General features: G+C 39.3%; 1 protein-coding gene across 3 annotated transcripts in view; it reads right to left on the minus strand.

Moving 5' to 3' along the window:
• LOC113407695 (cadherin-10-like) overlaps positions 1-23,861 on the minus strand; it is a 98,798-nt gene that overhangs the window by 42,484 nt on the left and 32,453 nt on the right. For 2 of the 3 annotated variants that reach the window (XM_029912691.1, XM_029912690.1), the window contains exons 2-4: positions 18,218-18,512; positions 3,971-4,090; positions 3,341-3,508 (exon numbers count right to left, since the gene is read on the minus strand). In XM_029912691.1, coding sequence (XP_029768551.1) covers positions 3,341-3,508; positions 3,971-4,090; positions 18,218-18,512 — 583 coding nt within the window. The remainder of the gene's footprint in view (positions 1-3,340; positions 3,509-3,970; positions 4,091-18,217; positions 18,513-23,861) is intronic. The other variant, XM_029912692.1, reaches the window with a different exon arrangement.

A 23,861-nucleotide genomic window follows, 5' to 3' on the forward strand; every position in this document is an offset into this window, starting at 1 on the left:
GACATCAGTGTTGTCTTCACTGGTTTCAGAAAACAGATGTTTATCTAATAAATTTATGAATCTAGTGAGACTGTCCAAATCATGAATCTGAAAAAAAATGTCTGATTAATATGACAGATTTATGATTATAAATTCATTAACATAGTAAGAGACTGTCAATTTCTTTAAGCTCATAGACATATGAAGAAGTCAAGAATCATTTTAATGTTTATTTGCAAATTTTAGATGCAATTTAAAGATTTTTTTTTAAATCAATACTACTTTAGTAGTGTCATGAATCTGGCAAGTTTTCAATCAATTTAATGAACGCTTTAAGAATTGTGTGTGTCTGGTGTAATGTACTCGATGTCTAACAAAGCAGTTGCAGGTATCAGCAGAAAGAGAGGGGTAGCCATAAAAATATCTCCAACTGCAAAGTAATACAGTAAACATTTGCTATAGATGAAGGGCCTTATAATCACTTCCATTTGAAGTCAATGGAAAGATAACTACTGACTTCTCTGAGAGTTGGATCAGGCCACAAGTGAATACATTTAATATAAAAGCTAAAAAGTCATAGGTATTCAATGAAGAATTCAGTTACAGCAGTTCTATAAAGTCCACTCAGACTCTCAAGACAACAGTCTGGCCCGTGCTAAAGGGGAAAAAAAAAAAAGGAATAAACAGATATAAGCAGCTGCATCTATATTTAGTGCCTAAATACTGTACTAAATATAACTGCTGAAGCCAATCTATGAGGCTTTTGCCCTGCAGTTTGTAGTGCAGGCAGCACCTAGAATATCTTCTGCAGTAGTCTGCAAAACTGCTGAGACCAGCAGGATGTAATACTTTCATGCACAAAGCATCAGAGGTGCCACGATCCTGTATGTACACTATGCATCTACAGAGAAGTTAACATATCAAAAGAATCGCTGTGGAAAAGTGAAAGTAGATAGCAAGTGACAGGTGAGTGGCAAATTCTACCCAGGGGAAATAATTGTAAGTACCCAGAACTGTCTTTGATTTATCTATTTTGAATTTTCAGATGAAGTTATTTCTCAATGTAGTCACATGCTATTAAATACAAACAGTAGACAAATGGCTACATATTAACTGCAGTGGTAGCAGAGAATTTAGAAAAATACACTGCATGTTATTTCATAATGAACGTGCTGAAGTCTGAGGTAATGGCCCTGATTCTCCTGTGTCAGTAAAGAATTTAGATGCAACACCTGCAATCTCAAAAGCAGGGAAGCTTTGTCTGGACTGGCAGGAAAAAGGGGTAGTGGCTCCTTTATGGGTTCCCTCTCCCTTGAAGGCTGGGAGGGGAGTGATCAGCAAGGGGTGGGAAGAATCACCTGAGCTGGTGGGTGGGCCAGGGCCGGCTCTAGGATTTTTGCCACCCAAAGCAAAAACAATTTTGGCCGCCCCACCCCCCGTTTTTTAATTACCCCACCCCCGGCCCCGCCTCAACTCCGCCCCTTCCCCAAATCCCCAGCCCTGCCTCCTCCCCCCAGGCTCTCAAGCCTAGGAGGGCGGGAGGGAGGGGGAGAAGCGCCGCCCGCGCCGCGGCCACTCGGAGTCTCCCCCTCCCTCCCAGGCTCTCAAGCCTGGGAGGGAGGGGGAGCAGCGGCGCACGAAACCGCTGTTTCACGCGCCGCAGCCGCTCGGGATCTCCCCCTCCCTCCCAGGTTTGAGAGCCTGGGAGGGAGGGGGAGAAGCGGCACGTGAATCAGCTATTTCGCGCACCGTGGCGCGAGCGGCAGCAGCAGCGGAGGTGAGCTAGGGCGGCCGGGGCACATTTTTAGGGGCGGCATTCTGGAGCCGGCCATGCCGCCCCTAAAAATGTGCCGCCCCAAGCACCAGCTTGTTTTGCTGGTGCCTAGAGCCGGCCCTGGGGTGGGCAAAGTGGGGCTCAAGTAAGTAATTGGTTCCTGTGCACGAGGGAGTGGGGAAGCCAAGATAATTCCTGGCTCCTCCTTGTGGCAGGTATTTCGTGCAGGCACTGATTGCAGAGGGGATACAGTTCCCTAATCAGCAGGAGTTGGAAGTGAACTTAAGGGAAGATATTCCATGAAGAAGCTGGACAACTGAACTGGGGCTCTTAACATTTGGCACAGCGAGGCGAAGCCCATCTTTCACCAGCCCCGCCATTGAGTGCCAACAACAGGCTGGGAACAAGCTGTGGAAGGGTAGGGGGACTAAAGACAGCCCTGCATGAGATGCAAAATGATTAAGGCGGGAATCATGACCTGCACTGTACAAGTTATTGCTGGACAGTTCCCAGAGGAGTTAAGCTAATAAAGTTGTGGCCTAATTAAACCACATCACCTGCATCTCATCTTTCTTCCTGTGTGTCCAAGACAATTATGCACTGCCTGCTATTTCGTAATGAACTTGTTGAAGTCAGAGATATTGAGCTTGACTCTCCTCTGTTGTATACCAATGCAAGTCAGGCATACCATCATTGAAGTTAATGGAGTTGCACCACGATAAAAGTAGTGGGAGAGAAGAATGGGAATTATTTGCTGTTACAGAATCTTGGGTACTCTATAAATGTTCTGGCTGCAATATATGCAAAATGTTTTAAATAGGTAGTAAAATGTTCACCTACGTAAACCATCCTACCACAAAGAATTTTCAAGGAATATTCTAACAAGTTTGCAATATAAAGACTCTAACAATTACTGGTTACATAAATAGAGGCTAATAATGGTTTCCTATTCTAGTTTGAGACTATGAAGGCTTGAAAGCTGTACTATCACAAAAAGGTTAAAAAAGCAGTATAAAGTGCTTTGATAAGTTTAAGCTGTCAAAAACAGCGATGTTAAATGCCATTCACATTCATTTTGTGAGGTTCTCTGCATATCAGCTTTTTATAGCACTGTGTCTATACAAATACAGATCTGTCTGGATTTCCTTCAGGTAATTCCTCCCCAGAGTTGGGGTCTTCATGATTAAATGTTTAAGCAGGGACTACAGTGCACCTATTTCCTCCTTGCTAAAATTAATACATGTTTTGTTTTCCAGTAAGAATTAAAAATGGTTAATCTATAGGCAACAGGAAAGAAAGAATTGCTTTAATGCTCTTATGGTTCTGCCACCCCCCCCCCCAAATAATCCTGAAAGGTATCCCAGGTTTCCTTTTGTTATATTTGATCATGTAACCATTTCCCTGAACAAAGGAGTACTGTAACATTTAATTTTCTACTTTAATAACAGTGAATAAATCTGTACATAAGCCTTTTGTTCATGTGTGCCCCATAATCTAGATTTACTTTAAATTAAACCAGATGGCGATTGCTTAACTCTTTAATTCTGAAGCTTTTCTTGTGCAGGAGGACTATTAAATGTTGCTTACTCTGGGGGAATCGCGGCGGATTGTCGTTGACATCAGTCAGTGTGATGTTCACCGTAGTGGTCCCTGATAATCCACCCATCTGGCCTCCCATGTCTTTTGCCTGGATAACTACTTGGTACTGCTCCCTGTTTTCTCTGTTCATGTTTGGCAAAGCAGTCCTGATGATGCCTTTAGGAAAACATGTAAGCAATCGTTATCCATCCCTGCATTTTTGACACACACAGTACCACGATACTGAGTCTTTTCAATGTGTCTTTAAAAACATATTTTTCAAGCGTGCATCCACTATCAATGCAATCCAATTATCTGTGTATCTCTGTGAAGAACCTTCAATACAGCTTCTCTCTCTCTATGTACAATGATAGAAACAAAAACATTAGTACTACATTACAACTTTCTAGTTCCTACCCAAAATAATACAAGTAACTTATGTTTTATTTAGGTAGCTGTAATATAGATGGTTTTCACATTTATTACAAGGATTGTAAGTTACTGAAACACAGGAAGTAAGAAACATTGTAGCCCTTCACTGCTTGGCTTTGTACAAATCTGCTCTACTTTTGGTGAGTTTTCTAGAAGAAAGAAAACTACTCAGCTTGTGGTAGACGAAAACAATATCAGCTTCCTGACCTGTTTCTGGCTCCACAGAGAAATATGGCTGTCCCTGAAGTATGCTGTAGATGACACGGGCACTGTTTCCATATGAAGGGTCATCGGCATCAGTAGCTGTGACTTGCACCACAGAAGTACCTGTAGTATCCAAATTCAGCTTAGTTCTGCATTTCACCAGAAGGAGGAGCAAAAGCACTAGTTTTTATTCAAATCCCATTGAAATTTTCATTGACTCCTGCATCACAGGGACCTCAGCTTGTTCATCTACATATAAATTTGTGGTCAATTTTTAAAAAAAAATAGTATTTACTTATTCAAGTTTTAGGATCTAGTACGAAGCAGTTTGGAACTTTTTTCCTTAAATCTGAATAGATGTTCAGAACGAAGTTAGTAAAGTCAAACCAGAACAGCAGCAGAGTTTAATGCATATCCTTACATGATTATTATTGGCTAATAACCATTATTTTCTTTTAGGTTTTTGAATATAAGAAAGTGTCTGTGTTTCAATGACACCAGATTGTCTCATAAATCTTTCTGTGCACTGATATCAATGCATTATACAAAGATCCATGAATATTAAAGGGACAGCAGATTGAATGGTTCACCCAGATCTGCACTTCTCACCCCGGTGGCAAGAAGGAGATATAAGCCACCATTGCCTCTCCACTCTAGAGAAAAACAAATACATATTACATAAAACATGCATATTTATCTAAAAGATACATTTTGAAATGTCTTAATCTTCTACACTTCATGGAATAGCATGGCCATTTCAAACTTTTCTGAGAAATAATCCCTCCCCAAACCCTTCAAGCATCCTCACTATTATTTCTTTTTATTTCTTCTTATTATTCCCCATCCTGTTGAACTCCAAATGATGGCATGTCTAGTGATGGGGAGTATCATGATTGTTTCCTATCTATTGTAGCTCCATATACTGCACACACATATATACTTTTGCTTCTCTTGTTCTGAATTAAAAAATCATCTATCACCATGGGATCTGCCCACTTGGCTAACCATTGGACTTCTTGGGGACAGGAAGTCATTCAGATACATTTCTTCTCTTGTTCCAGTTATCTTCCCTCTCTTGCATACCTTCACCACATCACTGCATAATATTGACACCTGTGACAACAGCAACCAGAATCAATTTTCTGTCCTTTTACTGATCTACACTAACCACTGATCCTAAAAGCAATTGTCATGGCAGGATGTATGGGATAAAGGTTACGCTGTTACTTTGCTTGGAGCACGATTCTCTAAAGGTGCTAAGCACTCTGATCCTGACCTAGCAAATTACTTAAGCACATGATTAACTTTAAGCATGTGAGTAGTCCTGCTGATGTCAATGGAACTATACATATGCTGAATGTTAAGCACATCCATAAGTGCTTTGCTGGACCAGAACTAGAAAGCTCAGCATCTTGCAGAATTCAGTCCCTACAGAGCAAACAAGAAATGACTGAGCAAGGGGTACCTCTAAAATAAGGCAAGAGCATGTTGGGGGGACATGCTTTTTTATGTTGATGTTCATATGAACACTTAAAAATAGAATGCAGAATTCATTTAAGAAAACGGTATTGGGAATAGAAATCATAGAAAAAATGGCTCCACGTGGAGACTGGACAAACACAGACAAACATCTAGAATACCTTCTGTTATACTAATGATTCCTAAAGACCATGTCCACAGGAAGCAGAAAACTGAAAATCTAGAAAATTCTTTGACATATACTAATCTACAGATTTTCTTAGTGACACTGAAAAACCATCTTGGGAACTGATAAAAGGTAAGGCTGTTCTTTTAGACAAGGTACATTTTTAACCCTGTAAATTAAGAAGGGAGCCACATGTGCATCTAGATGATGGAAGGCACCAGACCAGAGACTGACTCAGCTGTTTGTGACACTATTACATCTTTTGGCACAGAGTAGATTTTGAGGGGTACAGTGCTCATAACTTTTGCTACTGTGTCTGAAATTAAGTTTTAAGACTCTGATCCTTCAATTTATTGTGTGTGGATGGACTGCTGAATCTGCATGCAACAAATTGCAGGTCAGGCTTAGGTTCCTGATCCCAAACAGCATAGGTGTGAAGTATTGCACATCCAAGGCAAAGATAAACAATGATGAGCACTATTGCATTAATGCAAGTGACACATTAATGAGGAGAAGGAGTCAAGCCTCAGAGACAATGCATACCTAAGTTCCTGATTAGCATGATGGTTTCTTTTTAGACCATGTCTCCTGAGATATGCTCATTCTCTACCCTGGCCTTGCCCCCTTTCTTACCCCGTGCACTCACAAAGAAGGGAGTGGTCACAAAGGGGCTTGACATATACTGCCACCAAGCATGGAAGCCTCTGTTTAGAGCTTAAATCTGTGCTGGAGCACAACTTTGCACACTCTTCTGTATATATCAGAACAACTTGCAAGATCAGGGCCTATATCACAATGGTGTAACACATTATGCAGTGGAGAGAACGATCTTTAAATTCTCAATTCATGCAAGGCAATATCTGTTCCTCCTCTTTAAGCAGCAGTTTATAGACTTACTAGCTGAATTATCTCTATTTCCTTTTAAGAGCTGAGTGAAATTGGAGATGCTCATATATACATATGTTTTATACAGACCAATTAGCAGCATTTATTAAAAGGAAGTCAAATATGTTGCAATTGCATTCTCCTCCTGTTTCTACCAAAACTAAAATAGATCTGTCAGAGTTCTCGCTGGAGGGTAATCTGGAGGAAAAATTAGAGAATATACATATAATTTCTGAATCCTTAGCGGAACTGGACCTTTGAGTGTTATTTGATTGAACTTTGAAGGGTAATAAGACTCTGGATATTGGATATTATTTCTTCCTCCTATATGATAATGTATTTTTATTTTGCTTTATGGTATGAATGCTGATGAGAGGATTAAATTCATGGACATTGAAGTGAAGTTACAGTAAAAAATGGTCCATTTTTCTTTCTCCATTTTTCTTTTCAATAGCATGTGAATACTCTACATTCCTCTTCATGGCTTTGCAACCTGAATGAATGAGGGGAAAGTTGATGCTCAGTGTTTTCCTACATATAAAAGCAATTTAGCGAAACAATGTGAAGAATTATGCCCTTCCTTATAATCAATATTTTAAAAAGTTACAGAGCAACCTTAAAAATGTAGAAATACAAATATTTGAAACTGCCAGCTTGCGCTACATTTTTGCTATGCTTCTAAAGAAACAGAGCTTTCTAAGTAATAGGACATTTATTGCTTTAAATTCCATTTTTGATTATTTGCTGTTAAATTAGTTCTTAACTCTGAACAGCTTGTTGTAAACTTTTAAAAAGTCAAGAATGCAAGCCTTTTTGAAAGACATGTTTTAGTTAAACATCAGTTGTTTGGCTCAGGACAGGACTAAATGGGTGAAATGCTATGGCCTGTATTATACAGGAGGTCAGACTAGATCAGAGATTCTCAAACTATGGTCCACGGACCACCAGTGTTCTGTAAGGTTCATTCAGGTGGTCAGCGGATAGTTCCCTCTAAAGTGTGCGCCTGGGCGGTCACACACAAGAGAATGAAGGGCAAACCCACCTAATTAGTGGAGCCACGCAGGCTTGGCTCCACTAATTAGGTGCCTGGACCCTGGAGAAGACGCACATGTAAGGTGAGGTGGTGGCCTTGGGGGGAAAGAGGGGGTAGGTGGGAGGGGGCAGTGGGGTGAGAAGAGGGGGCAGGGGGAATTTGGGATGTGTAGGACTGTGGCGGCCAGAGAAAGAGGCGACTTTCCACAGCTCCAGGGCTGTGGCTGCTGGGGAGAGAGACGGCCCTCCTTCCCAGCCTCAGCTCTGTGGCTGCTGTGGTGGGGGAGAGACCCCCCTCCTTCCCAGCCCCAGCTCAGGGGCTGCTGCGGTGTGGGAGAGAGGGCACATCCATCGCATTAGAAAGATAAAACTACTGATATTAAAATATGAGTTGTGTGCTTTTATTTGTAGAACAAAAAAATGTTAATTATTATTAAGATTTTTTTTATATAGCGCTTTTATCCAAAGTGCTTTACAATAGTTAGCTAACGGTACAAACAACATTTCGAAAGATCATTAAGTGGACTGCCAAGACCCTCACCAATTTTCAAGTGTTCCGCAAAGAAAAAAGTTTGAGAACCACTGGACTAGATAATCTATTGGTCCCTTCTGGGTTTTTTTTGTTGTTGTTGTTGTTGTTGTTTAAAATCTATGCATTTATTTCTTTTCTTCTGGATCTTATAGCATGCCTTTCTGAGAGCTATGCTCCGCCAGTTGTGTTTCTCAAGGTGCACAGACAACATCTGACTCCATTTTCATTTGAAGCCACACCACATTAAGCATGGAATAAAGAATTTTGGCTACCTTCCCTCTACCTCTGTCACCTCCATACCTGTAGTGACCAGTGTTGCAAAGTGTCCCCAGTGCAGTTTCACAAGGTAAATCTATGCTGGAACTCTGAGCAAGCATCCCAATCCAAGTAGACAGATTCATGCTAGCCCAGCTTGTGCAGTAAAAAGAGCAGTGTGGATATTGTAAAAAGCAACAGAGAGTCCTGTGGCACCTTTAAGACTAACAGATGTATTGGAGCATAAGCTTTCGTGGGTGAATGCCCACTTCGTCGGATGCAATGCAACTTCGTCGTGTGGATGTTGTGGCACCAGCTGAGGATCGGGTTAGTCACTTGAGCTTGGACCCAGGAGGTCAGGCGGGCTCGAGAGCCTGTGCTGCCGCTCCAGCCGTAATGTCCACATTGCTATTTTTAGCACATTGGCTTGAACCGAGCTAGCACAAGTCTGTCTACTCAGGCCGGAAAGCATGTTCCCAGCTGCAGTGTAAACACACACACACGGTCCTTCTGAAGGCAACATATTTGACCCTGTTCCCACTGAAATCAACAGGAGCAGGCTTGGGCTTTGCATCAATTCACTCATTACCAGATAGTGTCATGCTGAGGGCAATGTGGAGACACATTACCCGCTGTGGGGTGGAGGGCAGGTTTGGTGAGGGATTGAACTTTTCAATGCTGTACCACCTCTTTGGATGGTGCTGCCTGTTTCCCTTTATTCACCTGGCCAGTTGCTACATGGTGGTTGGGGGGGCAAAGCATGAACTCTGTTAAACTTGTGCCTCCTTTGGATGTAGGAGATATTGCTGGGGTCTGGCCCTTGCACAGGGGTGGTAGCAGGGAGCATAAAAGGAAAGTAAAGCTCCTTGCACCCTCTCCATGCACCACACAGGGATCAGACACAATCTCACCTACAATAAGGATCTTGAGATTAGCCAAACAGAAAAAAAGACTAATTTAGTTACATAATATATTCATAATGCATCTGAAGAAGTGGGTATTCACCCACGAAAGCTCATGCTCCTATACGTCTGTTAGTCTATAAGGTGCCACAGGACTCGTTGCTGATTTTACAGATCCAGACTAACATGGCTACCCCTTTGATACTTATTCGTAATGAATAATTCTACCAGCTCAAGTTATGATTTGTTCTAACCTGCAGCCTTATTGTCTTCTATTTTGCTACGCTGAATTGCATGAGTGTCTAATCAGCCCCAAAAAATAATTTATTCAGATCAATTTGAATGTGTTAGCTGCTTTGCTTTATGTTTCATCTGCACATTTAGCCACTTTTGAAACAAAGCCCTCTTTCAGGCTATTCAGGGTATGTAAAAGTGGACCTTGACTGCCCCTTCCAACACTATCTAGTCATTACCTCTCTCAAATTATAGTTACCTCTTGAGAAACCATTTGTTTCTCATCTGGTAGCCAATTTTTAATCCATTTCAATAGCTCTCCCATGTACTAGTCTTTATAGATCAAATCTTTGTGGATCAGTCTTTTGTGGGAATAGTATCAAAAGCTTTTCTGAAATCCAAGCAAAATGATTGCACATCCTTGCTTCCCCTTTGTTTGCCAATTCAGTAATGTACTGAAAAATACTGAAACAAATTGATCAGACCTCTTAGTGTTGCATAGTCTTTCATCAATGTTTCCATTTTAAAATGAAGTCAGCTTAGGTAACCCATGAAAATAGGTTGCATTTTTGATGTTCCGTGATATGGTACACCATTTTCGATGGGTAAGTATCTCATGGCATTACTGAAATAAATAGCAGATCTGAGTCTCCTCCTCTTACTTACACCTGGTATAAATCAGGAATAACTATCAAATTAATGGAAAATTTGTAAGAGAGAAGAATCATGTCCAGTGCACTTAAGAGACATTTCCTAGTGAAAGAAGAATTGTAAATACTCTGCTCTATGCAGCCCTCCAGTTAAATCCTGTCCCTTGGATGTACATACATAACTCCTGATGAAATTGGTAGGAGGCAGAGCTACATGTTGAGAGCAAACTCTGACTCTTACATTATAAAGCTGAGACTACCACTGTATGGTAGGACATAAAAGGGCCAGGATTCACCAAGCACACTCCAACTACTCTGTAAATAGACCAAAGTAGCTGGAATGTACTGGTGAATCTGGTACATTATATATAATTTATAGAACAATTGCATTAATCCAATTTTACCCTGCGATAACTCCACGTTTTATGCCACACAGTGGAGTAATCCACTGCTGAATCAGGCCAATAGCATTTACATAATATAACTAAATAGCCATCTGCTAGAATATTATAGCTCTCAGAAGGCATGTCTGAAAATAACTGTAATGATACCTTTTGAACATCTCTAATGTCTGACCTAAACTGGGTATAATAATATTAATACACTTCACACTTTATAGTGCTTTCCATGTAAGCATCTTAAAACACTTTACAAATATTCATGAATTTAACCTTTAAATTAGGTAAGGATCAGACAGGATAATTCACAAGAAGAAAGTCGTATAGGAAATGCATGGCAGAGCTTGGAGAAGAAGTCAGACCGTCTCCCTCCCAGTTCTGTGCATTAACTACACACTAAGCTCCCTTCTGCTGGAGTATCTATACAAACAGCATGCTGAAATGGCAGACATCTATCTGCTGTTTCTAGAGAAAAAGAGGGGAAATAATTGCATATGCTTTCCAGTTTGTTAATTTTTGAAATGTGAGCGCTATATTACATGCAGCAAATTATGTGGAGAGGAGATAGACTCAGTGAAAGTAATGTCAGAAAGAGCATCTAGGTACCTGGCATTCGAGTAAGTGGGCAAAAAGGTGCTGGAGACAAGCATAGCATTAGAGATTGTGTAAACCTTTTTGGGTGGCCTTTCAAAAAAATAACATAATAATCATTATTCCTTGGATTTTTCTGCTGCTGACTGTAGATTTTATTTTAGTGTGCAGTGGATTGAAAAAATGTTTGGTAAGAAATGTGAAGATGGAATGTAATCATATGAGCCATTAAAACCTGTCATTCTGAGATTCTAGCTGAGCAATATGCGGGAGGGTTTTGCTGGGGAATTAGCAGAAAGAAGTAAAGAAAAAATAAAAATATCCAAAGTGTTAGCATGGTGAGTGATTTAAATCAGAAGGGAATGGTATAGAAAACAATTATTGCTATGATATTTTAGCAGTGGGAAAAGGGGACGTATCATACTAATGAGAGAATGAACAAAAAACCTGGGGAGCAAGTAGAGCAGTGGCAGCTATAAATAGTCTCTATTGGTCTTCTGAAGAAAAAGACAAAAGGAAAACTATGTCTAAAGATGACAGGCTAACTGTGGGATGCCCAAGTTGCGGTCCACATGTAAACCCAGAGGGAGGTTACACCTTTATGAAGTGCACGTTGATATCCATAATGTAGGAAGGCAGAATTGATTAGAGGGCTAGAAGAACAACTAGGAAGGATGATAGCCATCAGAGATGTGAAGAAAATCATAGCTTGGGGAATTCATAGGCGGTGCTGCTAAACCCTGAAGATATGAGGTGAGATAAGGCTAAGGGAGTGATTAAAGAACAGAATTCCTTGGCTGGAAATGATGAATAGAGAAGAATAATTGAAAGGAACGAAAGGATGAGATCATAAAAGGAATCATCAGGTTTAAAGTCAGAAATGTCTATTCTTGTCTGAAGGATATTAGCAGAGAGTCCAAAGGAAAAAGCACAGGGAAGAAAATGGATTTATCTGCAGCCATGAGAAGAAACCCTCAGTGAAACATGAGAAACACCAAGAAGACAGGAAAGAACAAAGAAGAAAGTTATAAGTGGTAATCCTTTGGGACTCAGTGAGGAAAAGAATGAAGGAAGAGGATATGTACAGTAATCTACATAAAGACATCAGGGCAGCGGGCAGCCTTACTGGGATACTGACCTAAATGCAAGGTCCTCATCTTTGCCCATGACCTGCACAGAGGAAAAATGAACAAGATAATACGGGTCATGAACAAAAGACTAAAATAGGTAATACTGCAGGGTGACATTCTCAGACATTTCTCTCATACCACAACCAGAGGCAGAATTCCTAAATGCACAAGGAATGCACTAGCTACTACCCCAACCTAAGGAAGAGCAGCATATTGCTGCAGGCATGTCCAGGCAGCTCCACAGTTTGATATACTGGGGGAATAATCCTGAGTCCTTTCCTATTCTCTTTGGGGTATTTCATGATCAAAGGGATACTAGGAGGGAACAGTCCCTATGCTCCAGGGATAGGGTGACCAAATAACAAGCGTGAAATATTGGGACACCTTTTTTTTTCCAGGGGAGGTGGGTGGCAGGAAAGGGAAATAGTTGCCTACATAAGACAAAGCCCCTAATATTGGGACAGTCCCAATAATATTGGGATATCTGTTCGCCCTATCCAGGGAGAACCAGGATTTTAACTACGTCTTACTGCTGCCTCTTCCACCCTTTTCCTACTTGTGCACTCATGGAGCTGCAGGGCACATATCTGGCCTTCTGTGAAGAATGCAGACTGGTAATGATACTCTTCACTTGTGCAAATTGTGGAAAATCCTGGGGGCTAAAAACTTGACAGGTTTGTTTGAAGGATAGGGAATGGTACATGAAATCTTAGTAAAATGTTAGAACTAAAAAGGGCCATAGAAAGATGTACCCAAGAGTTCGGGCAAAACTGTCAGAGTAAACTGCAGAACAGTTATTGATTATTTTTAAGAATTCTTGGAAAAGAGATGAGACCTTATAGAGAAATTCTGTAGATTTTAATAGGGCTGAATGCAATAGGAATCCATAGAACACTAAAAAGTTCTTCATTAAATTCTATCAGATGCTTAAGAGAGCCTATAGAAAGGATATGATTTTCTATAAAATTGTATAGGACTTTCTCATAAAGGACAATTATTCCAGAAACAGAATAAAAAGATAATATGTGATATTATGGTTATGGCTGAGATGGCACTTTCAGCCTAGGTTCAATGATTTGTAACTTTATTTGGAAAAAAAAATGGACCTTATTCTTCCCAGTGCTTAAAGGGGTTTGTAAATTCTATTTTATTTATTTATTGAATAGGGTCTGTGACCCACTCCCTATTTTAAGCACTTTCACTTTGCGCCTTGTGTAATTTTTATGCTTGTGCTAAATGGGCATAAAATGCTACTGTTATGGGTTGAGTTAAACCTCCTTTAAACTGATGGTTGTCATATCTGCCTTTTATTATTGATACATGTAAGAAACAATTAAGCTTCTTTATGGAACCAGATAGAAGAAACAATAACAGCCTTCACCCAAAACAAAGGCACATCACCGCCCAAAACATAGGCAACTGCAAGACATATAAGCAAAGGGGTTTGCCTGGGTATTGTTTGGTGGTGATGTCTGTGCCTGTCTCTGAGAGAGAAGCAGGAGAAACAGCACAGAAGCTGAGAGGGAAGCAGCAGAAAGCCAAGGTCACACCTAGAACAAGCACTGGGAACACTGCAGAAATGCCTGGAGAGAGCTTTTGGGCTAGGTGTTGAGCGGGCTAGGGGCTTGGAACTGTGAAAAAAAAAAACTCTTCTGTTGTTTAAATCCTGCTGTGTTCAGGGAAACAAGATATGCTGTACTTTCTTAGTAAATAAGCATAACTGCATCAATATCAGCTTAATTGTTTCTGACATGTATCAATAAATGAAACAAACCACTAATTTTGGCTAAGTACTAGGGTTAAAAAGGGGTAGCACTATTACCCATGAATGTGAGTGCAAAATTCTGATTTGGTAGCATTTTACATCCACTTTGCACAGCAGTAAAAACTCAGGCCCTGTGCTTTCAGCTGAAAAATCTTATGCATTATTTCAGCCTGTTAGAAAATTGCCCTTGAATTTGTATTTATACTGCCTGGAGCCTAGAAAAAAATCCTGCTGGCAATTCACAAACAGAAAAAAGGCTACATTTGTGAAATAAAATTGTTCACAGTTAATTGTTTGAGTAGCTGTTATAACTGAGCTAAAACAGTGGTCCAAATCTGCTCTTTACTCACAGAATTTAGTCCTATTAACTTCTGTAGGACTACTTGTGTAAGTAAAAGGGGCAGGATTTGATCCACTATATTCAGAATACACAAATTTTGCTTTCTTTGATAACTAGTGCATATTCCAGGTATATAAATATTATCCATCCACCTTCAACATTTGCACTGGATTGAGCCTAGGAGATGCAGTACTCTTTTTTTTGCAGTGCAGCGGTTTCAAAGGTTGTTTACCTGGTGACATGAAGTACATACTGGCACCTACAGACCCAGAGAGTGCAAAACTTTGAACTGAATGTGAGGAATAATGATTGCACATGAAACTATAAGTCACGAATATCTCAGATGCATTTACAGGAAAGGGGCTTTTTTGTAATTGAGAGCCAACCGGCTGAAACTGAACATGGAATCATTCACATTAGGTATTGTACATTAGGAAAATACTTTAAATGAACGCATTGAATCACTTTCATTAAATGTATCCAAAAATAGTTTATATACAGCCTAATGGGATGTCTTTTAGAGAAAGATTGTGAGGAAGGGACTGATGATCTGAGATATCTTTTCCAATCCCAGCTCCTTCCATATGCCTTCCTTTCCATATGATACAGAACTGTTCTGTCAAAATCTTCTCCATAATTGAAGCTGCATGACATTTGCTGAGACTTATGATACTAGAAAAGCTCTAATTTATATATTCACATTATTTGTGTGTTCCATTTTAAAATCACTGAAGCTAAATAACCTTGTTGTAATCCCTTCATCATTCAAACCAGTTTTGTAGGGTCCCAATTAGGGCTGTCGATTAATCACAGCTAACTCATGTGATTAATTAAAAAATAATTGTGATTAATCAGTTTTAATCGCACTGTTAAACAATAGACTACCAATTGAAACTGATTAAATATTGTGAATGTTTTTTCTACATTTTCATAAATATTTTATTCTGTGTTGTAACTGAAATCAAAGTGTATTTTATTCTTGATTGCAAATATTTGCACTGTAAAAATGATAAACAAAAGAATTAATATTTTTCAATTCATCTCATACAAGTAATGTAGTGCAATCTCTGTGTGTAGATTTTTTTTTGTTACATAACTGCACTCAAAAACAAAACAATGTAAAACTGCGGAGCCTACAAGTCCACTCAGTCCTACTTCTTGTTCAGCCAATTGCTAAGACAAACAAGTTTGTTTACATTTACAGGAGATAATGCTGCCCTCTTCTTATTTACCATGTCACCAGAAAGTGAGAACAAGCATTTGCATGGCACTTTTGTAGCCGGCATTGCAAGGTATTTACATGCCACATATACTAAACTTTCATATACCCCTTCATGCTTTGGCCACCATTCCAGAGGACATGCTTCCATGCTGATGATGCTCATTAAAAAAATAATGCGTTAATTAAATTTGTGACTGAACTACTTGGAGGAGAATTGTATGTCCCCTGCTCTGTTTTACCCACATTCTGCCATATATTTCATGTTATAGCAGTCTCAGATGATGACCCAGGACATGTGGTTCATTTTAAGAACACTTTCACTGCAGATGTGACAAAACACAAAGAAGGTACCAATGTGCGATTTTGAAAGATAGCTACAGCACTCAACCCAAGGTTTAAGAATATGAAGTGCCTTTGAAAATCTGAGAGGGACGAGGTGTGGAGCATGCTTTCAAAAGTCTTAAAAGAGCAACATTCCAATGAGGAAACTACAGAACCCGAACCACCAAAAAAGAAAATCAACCTTCTGCTGGTGGCATCTGACTCAGATAATGAAAATGAACATGCGTCGGCCCACACTGCTTTGCATTGTTATAGAGCAGAACCCATCATCAGCATGGACACATGTCCCCTGGAATGGTGGTTGAAGCATGAAGGGACACATGAATCTTTAGCACATCTGGCACGTAAATACCTTGTGATGCCGGCTACAACAGTGCCATTGCAGTGTCTGTTCTCATTTTCAGGTGACACTGTAAACAAGAAGCAGGCAGCATTATCTCCTGCAAATGTAAACAAACTTGTTTGTCAGAGTGATTGGCTGAACAAGAAGTAGGACTGAGTGGACTTTCAGGCGCTAAAATTTTACATTGTTTTATTTTTGAATGCAGTTATTTTTTGTACATAATTCTACATTTTTAAGTTCAACTTTCATGATAAAGAGATTGAACTACAGTACTTGTATTAAGTGAATTGAAAAATACTATTTCTTTTGTTTTCCTTTTACAGTGCAAGTACTTGTAATCAAAAATAAATATAAAGTGAGCTCTGTGCACTTTGTATTCTGTGCTGTAATTGAAATCAATATATTTGAAAATGTAGAAAACATCCAAAAATATTTAAATAAATGGTATTCTATTATTGTTTAACAATGCGATTAATCATGATTATTTTTTTTTAATCGCTTGACAGTCCTAGTCCCAATATAACCCTGTGAAGTGCCTTCACGGATAATGCATTACTGCTTTTTTAAATAAACATTGCTTGGTCAATGTTGAAACTCTGAGATGATGGGAGGTTTAGACTACATGGTAGATGCATCTAGTTAGATGCAGTTAACAGGATGATGCTCCCACACAGTTCTGTAAAGTTCTCTGTGGGTTCTTATCTTCTAGTGTCCATGTCTTCTTCTGTTCATTGTAAATACTAATGCGGATCAGTGAGGTCTCTCAAAACATTATATGATATACTTGTAAGTCATACTTTAGTAGCCACTGAAAAGTCAACATTTACCAACAGATTCCACAGTTACTCAAGTTATATTGTATTCTAAACGTAGTAGGAAACTGGTATCACATATACAATTGTATGCTAATCTGACAAATAGTGAATTTTTAATATTGACCACTTGTTATCATAAAACATTCTTCTGTAAAATTGTTATCATCATATGGAGGACTGTTCTATAAGTTTGAGCAGGTTAGCTGACATGATGCTGATCACAACACTGCAGTCTGCATACACCAGGACAAATTGAATTCAGCATCTTGTCAACTAATTGTGATTCTGAATATTATTTGTACTGGCTTACATTTACCTCAGAGTCATTCTCAGCACGTAGCACAGTGTGTAACAGTACTTTTATTTCCTTCCATTGGAGTCTGCCTATCAACTGCTCATCTCCTGCCCATGTACCAACCATGAGTAAAAATGAGAAGGAGAACTGGCAAAGCTCTTGCCTGAGAACCAGGACAGAGGGTGAAATGAAGCATATAGACAACAAGGAAGCCACTTCGGATTCCGACTACCACCAGCCACAGGCAAGATGTGGGAGAACCAGAAGGGTAACAACAAAGTCCACACCCCCAAAAAAAAATGAAAAGAGGGGAACAAAGGCAGAGAATGAACAGAAGCTTCTTCAGGACTGTGTCTGTTGTCAATGCACCAGCATGAGGAGACAGGAGCAAGGGAGTATAGCTCCTCAGTCACAGAACCCATGAGAGAGAAGGCCAACTAGCGGGGCTTCGATTTATAAAAAAGAAAGAAAACACTCCACTGAAGTTTTTGTCAAAGGCTTCCCCACTCACCTTTTCCCTGCAGATTTCAGGGAGGGATACAATTTACCTGGATCAAACCATGAATTATGTATCACATCTTTTCATTCAAATTCCAACAAAGTTTGAATTAATGTATTTAAGATTATAAATAGACAAAAGCTCCATCCATAAAATGTGTATCTGGATCTGGCTGCAGAGTCTGAACCCTGAACTCTGCACCAGATGTAGGGTTTTCTCTCAGGCCTATTTCTAATTCTAAACAGAGAAAAGTACTAATATTACTTACCTTCTGCGTGAAAATCAGGACTTAACTGACTTTATAATAGTTGGGGAAATCATTACTTTAAAGATCATAGTTAAAAGTATGTCCTTACACCAGAAATCACTACTTACCAACTACTGACATTTCAGGAACACTAGCAGTATATATTTCTTCTGGAAATGTTGGTTCATTGTCATTAATGTCATGGATTTTTATGACAAACTCTGACTCAGGCTCCACTGGCCTCAGAGTTCTTCTGTTAATAGCCTGGGCACGAAGGGTGTAAAAGGCTTTCTCCTCCCTATCAATCCTCCGAGTGGCATGAATGTCACCTGTTTTCTCATCAATAATAAAAAGAGTACCAGCCCCATCTCCTGATAAAATGTACTTGAGAGACCCATCTCCCTTGTCCTGGTCAGAGTGAAGCTAGAGGAGAGAGAGAGAGAGAGAGAGAAAATATTTTTAAAAAGGGGGTCAGTTTTTTTAAGACATGAAGTCATTCTGCATGCAAAAAAACAAGATGAGGACTGAAAAAAAACACTCATTTTCTATTTCATAGAATATCAGGGTTGGAAGGGACCTCAGGAGGTCATCTAGTCCAACCCCCTGCACAAAGCAGGACCAATCCCCAGACAGATTTTTACCCCAGATCCCTAAATGGCCCCCTCAAGGATTGAGCTCACAACCCTGGGTTTAGCAGGCCAATGCTCAAGCCATTGCAGTCATTATGCTGTATTAAAGCATTCACGTCTCCCTTACTTAACACAAAGAGTCATTTCACTAGACTGATGTGGCAGATTTTAGTTTTCCAGCAACACCTGTTCTCTGCTGTGAAACGTTTGTGCCACAAATCTTAAAGAAGAATTTTATGTTAATGTTGACCTTTTCTTTCCTTGAAGAGAGCCTATTAAAAATTCACAACCTGCTGTGTTAGTTGTAAATTGACTAAGCAGATAAAGGACATGGCAGGATACATGACAATTAAGGAAAACAGAACAACTGGTGGTGTGTCACACAATTTTTAATTTTTTTATTTCTTATTATTTATGTTTCCTTCTCCTAAACTGGAGTACATTTCAGTGTAACTCATTATCACTTTTATGCCCTTCAAATAGTTTAAATGGGTTAAACCAAAAAGCAACAGATTCATTAAGCAATCAGTATTGATTTAAATCAGATTATCTAGATATCTTTCTTTATTAATGACTTCTAACACTGGAAGAGCCCTAATGCAAAACGTTTTGCTATTTTTTACTGTACTGAAATGCAATTGGCTAAGCCAGAATGTTACACTCAACACCACCTCCCCGCTTCCTGTTACACAATTCCCTGCTATCTCATTGAGTCCGTTATGTCTGATTTGCAGAACTGAATAATTCAATTTATTTTCACCCTGAAATGTATATTTTAAATTTTGCAGATGTGTCATATCTGATAAAGGCTCCAATATTATTTTTTTAAAGCATCTCTAATCTGCTTCTGATTTTGTGGCCACGATGTTGAGCATGGAATTTTGAGAAAAAAACAACAACCACCAACTCTTTAGGCCCATTTAGTGAGTTCAAGCAACCATTGGCAAAATTTATGATCTTTGTAAACATGCAGTTACGTGCCTCACTAACGTATTTGTGCATTTAATGACACTGTACATAATAGTTAACAACAATAACATTAATTTATAGGTGCAAACAGTTGGACATCTAAACACTATAAAATGTGTCCACAATTATTTGCACCATCACATTTGTTGCAACATTTATTTACAGGCACAAAATTGTAGCAACAAAATCAAAGTTCACTTAAAAAAAAATGGTCAGGCCACAAGAGTATTCGAATGATCCAAAAAGTTTCACACATGAAATAAAACTAGTGCAGCACTTTGGGCTTTTTCCTCGTGTTCCAACTATAGTTAGGGAAAACAGCATAGCAATATTAAAGTAGCATTGACTACTTATAAGAATACCACCTTCAATCATATAAGCTAGGATAACAAAAAGATGTTCATGCTTAGGGAATAAACTGATCACACACTTAGATCAGGTATAATTCTTAGATCAGAAATATTCTTTCATGGTATCCAGTTATTACATGTGTTTTCCTGGTGCACTATGTTGCTTTCATATTTTCCTCTAAAGAATCTATTTCAGGCCAATATCAGAGGCAAAATTCTAGACTAGATGGACCACTAGTCTGCTCTGATGTAGCAATCCTCAGGTGTCCGTGCAGAAACCAAATGAGTTCAATGGAGCAGAGGGATGAAGTAAAGGTCAGAGGATTAATTACTCTTGCTGTGGTAAATTTGCAGAAGCTGAATCTTTCCCACACACTCATAATGAGCAGATCCTGGAGAAAGGAAGGAACTCATGCAGGATCTAGGATCAAAGCCATTATCAGCTTAGAAACTGAGAAACTTAGAAAATTGATTAAATGTTATTGAACTTTGATTAGAGTCATTTTTCCATTCTCTCTTGATTCACAATAACTAACAGTAAGCGTAAGCACGGAGCAAAGAATTACAGATTAAATTTTGCTTGAGCTAAAAATAAACAGTGTACACAAAACAAATGTTTGTCATACATCTCCCTTTTTCTACAAAAAAGGAAGACAGTCAGGGACAGCTGGCACTATCTAACAGGAAGAAAGCAAGGAAGGTAATTCTAAGGGAAGTCTCTTCTATGTAAGCTGTTTCCCTATAGTTCCAGCTCCTACCCAGAGACATCAGTGAACTCACCCCTCCATCATCCCCCAGACTTCAGCCCTCCAGCTCAGAGAGCCAGCAGGCATCTCCCTCTGTTGCTCTGAGCCTTCATCCCTTTCTGGCTGTGGCTCGGTGTCCTGGGGAAGTTTGTAGGTGGAGCCCTCTCAAATGCCTCATGTTTTTATCAGCCTGGTCTGGTTTGCTGCTCACTAAGAAACTTTCCCTGCTCCCTCCTTCAAGGGCAGCCCAACTCTGCCTTTCTTCTGAGCTCTCTTGTTCTCTGAACTCTGGATTCCGAACTCTGTTGCCTTTGGACTGCCTGTCACTTATAACTCCCTGGGGCATCCCCACTCTCCCCATTACACCAAACTAGGGTGCAGCAGGACTACAACAGGAGAAGCTGGCCCAATTTCATTTAAGGGGCCAGGTACCATGTTACACTTCCCTAAATGCACTTCCAATTCTGGTTTATCAGAAAACTGGACCCCCCCTCTGGAACAAATACTTCCACTTGACAATTGCCACCTGCTAAGTTGTGACAACTTGAATGATACTTCGTGACCCTACCCCCATGATATCCTGGAGCTGCTGTGGAGTAGGTGAAAAAAACTCACGCCTGCCCCAGCCAATCTGGCTATGAGTGAAAAATTCTTTCTCAGTCCCAAAAAAGTTAGTTGTACAAGTCCCCCAGCAAACCAAAAAACCTGGTTCTATGCTGATCCAATTAGAAAAAAGGGTTCTGACTGGAGTGTCAGGTGTACATATACCTTTCCTCTCCCCTAGGTGCTCAGGGGCCCAGTGTTGGCAGATAATTACAGTATTTACGCTACATATTTACTAGGGTGAATCCTGAAAAGTTTCCAAGCCAAAAAAAAAAAAAAAAAAAAAAAAAAAAAAGGTTTGGAATTTGGACTGTACCTATTTTTCATATTGCTAGACACTCTGGATAAAGCCAATACAGAATGGAGATAGACATAGAGTTTCCCATTTCTTTATAGTAGGGCTGTTCATAATAGTCACAATAGTACTTTAAACTATTTTGTTATGAATTTAAAATGGGATTCTGTTTCTCCAAAAGGATCACAAACCTATGCTCAGTTTCTGAGATTTGTCATATTTCAAATGGTCTCTCAGCTGCTACGTATATGCAAAAAGTACTTAATAAACTGCTGGTGAAAATTTGGGAAAAGCCACAGCATTTAGTCAACAAAGAGTGTCTTCCTCTACAGCACCCAAATGCACCAGAAGTAGTTAAATAAAGGACTTTGAGGACACACCTATGAATGTTTTGGTGGTGGCTGGCTGCCCTACTGCAGAGCAGAATATTTAGAAAGAGGTTGAAGTTCCCACACTTAACATAAAGACTTCAGAAGAACTCCTGGGAGGACCTATCACCATGGTGTTACAGACACTGCAGGGGCAGTATGCTGGCACCCAATCCTACTCCAAGACCAAGCACACATTAGTGTAGGGTGCTCACTCTCCCCTTAAGCTTCATGGTCTGTAGGTCAATCTACAGGTGGCAATTAGAGGAGAAAAGCAGTAAAACACACAGAAGTGAGATGAGGACGTAGACTGTATTCTAGCTCATTCTGTAAGCACTGCCAAATGTCAAAAATGAAATAACTTCTGCAAGGTGCTACAGCCTTACTCTGTTGTGAGATCAAAAGCAGGTCCTCTGACACTGACTTCACATAGCATTGTTGCAAAGTAAAAAAAAGGAAAAAAAAAAACCCTTTTTAGTAAGATGGCCACCTATAATGCTAATATCAGAAATGTCCATTATAAATGATGTTTTGGGGAAAAAACCTCGAAATACTGAATTATTTTAATTAGTTCTATGACAATTTAAAGATATTGTCCCAAGTGAAATGTGATTTGTCTTTTCCAGACTAGCAGGGAAGTTGGAAAAAATAAGATGGTGAAGTTTTCCTGTATACTACTTTAAGTGTAAAACATTTCATATAGCTCTTTTGGCTAATGGGCATCTGTGTTTCATGACAGCCAAGCTGAGAAAGGAAGAGACATCTGTTTCACTTAGCAATTTTGTCTCACAAAACAATCAGCTGTGAAGATGTGGTTTTGTTTCTATATCCATACCTGATATTTTGCAAACCAATGAATTTCTTGTTTTACCTCTCACAGGAGCACTTTACTTTTCAGTGGTCACCACTGTATAATTTATCTTACTAGACAAAAATCAGAATATCTGCTGTATTTTTTTTTCCAACAGGTCTGACTCACTGTACAGCAACTGCAATTACCATGTGTCACAGCTCTGTGCATTTAGTTATCAATGAGATTAAAATACTTTGTTTACCTGAAAACACATTCATTAGAGCACTATCACTTACTACTATAAGGCAGTATTATTAAAATGAATGCAATGTAATAAATAATGGACAATGTTTGGAAAGAGATGTATCAATAAGCCTATTAGGTGTATGGCTTTTATAGAAACATTATTAGCAGTGCAATAGAGAAAGATACACAACAGCTAGAAAATGTAATTGAGTTACATAAAATAGAGCTAACTCAGACTCAATCACCACCACCACCACCCCCCTTTCATGGAAAAGACAGATATGTAAAGATGATAGACTAATACGTCTCTAGAGCAATTTCCATTCAGTTATACCTCTAGAGTTCTGCAGTATCTTCATTAAAGTCCATAGAGTTACTTTAGATTTACACCAGTGTAGTTCTAATTCGAAAAGTGACTTGAAAATTACACTGGAGGTTTTCATCTTTATTGCCTTTCAATGATTCCAGAATCAAATCTGCTCACTCTATAAGTAAAAAGATTTTTCTTCCTTAATTCCCAGCCCTCCAAGCTCCACATGGAATCTGAAAGTTGGGTTCTTTCTGTAGTACTAACAGAAGTAAAAAAATTGAAATCTACTTCCATCAGAAAAGCCAGAAGATACTACTCTGAACAACATAAGGAGCAGATCGACTGAGTAAGAAGGTGCCATGTTCACATGCAAGAAAATGTGGAATACTGGAATAGCTAATAATAATGGCAAGTATTCTGTTGTAAGGATTAATACAATTTGTTTCTATTCAAATTACAGATT

The sequence above is a fragment of the Terrapene carolina genome, unplaced genomic scaffold (genome assembly GCF_002925995.2).
Source record: "Terrapene carolina triunguis isolate 2854851 unplaced genomic scaffold, T_m_triunguis-2.0 Scaffold52, whole genome shotgun sequence".
NCBI classification, from domain to species: domain Eukaryota; kingdom Metazoa; phylum Chordata; order Testudines; family Emydidae; genus Terrapene; species Terrapene triunguis.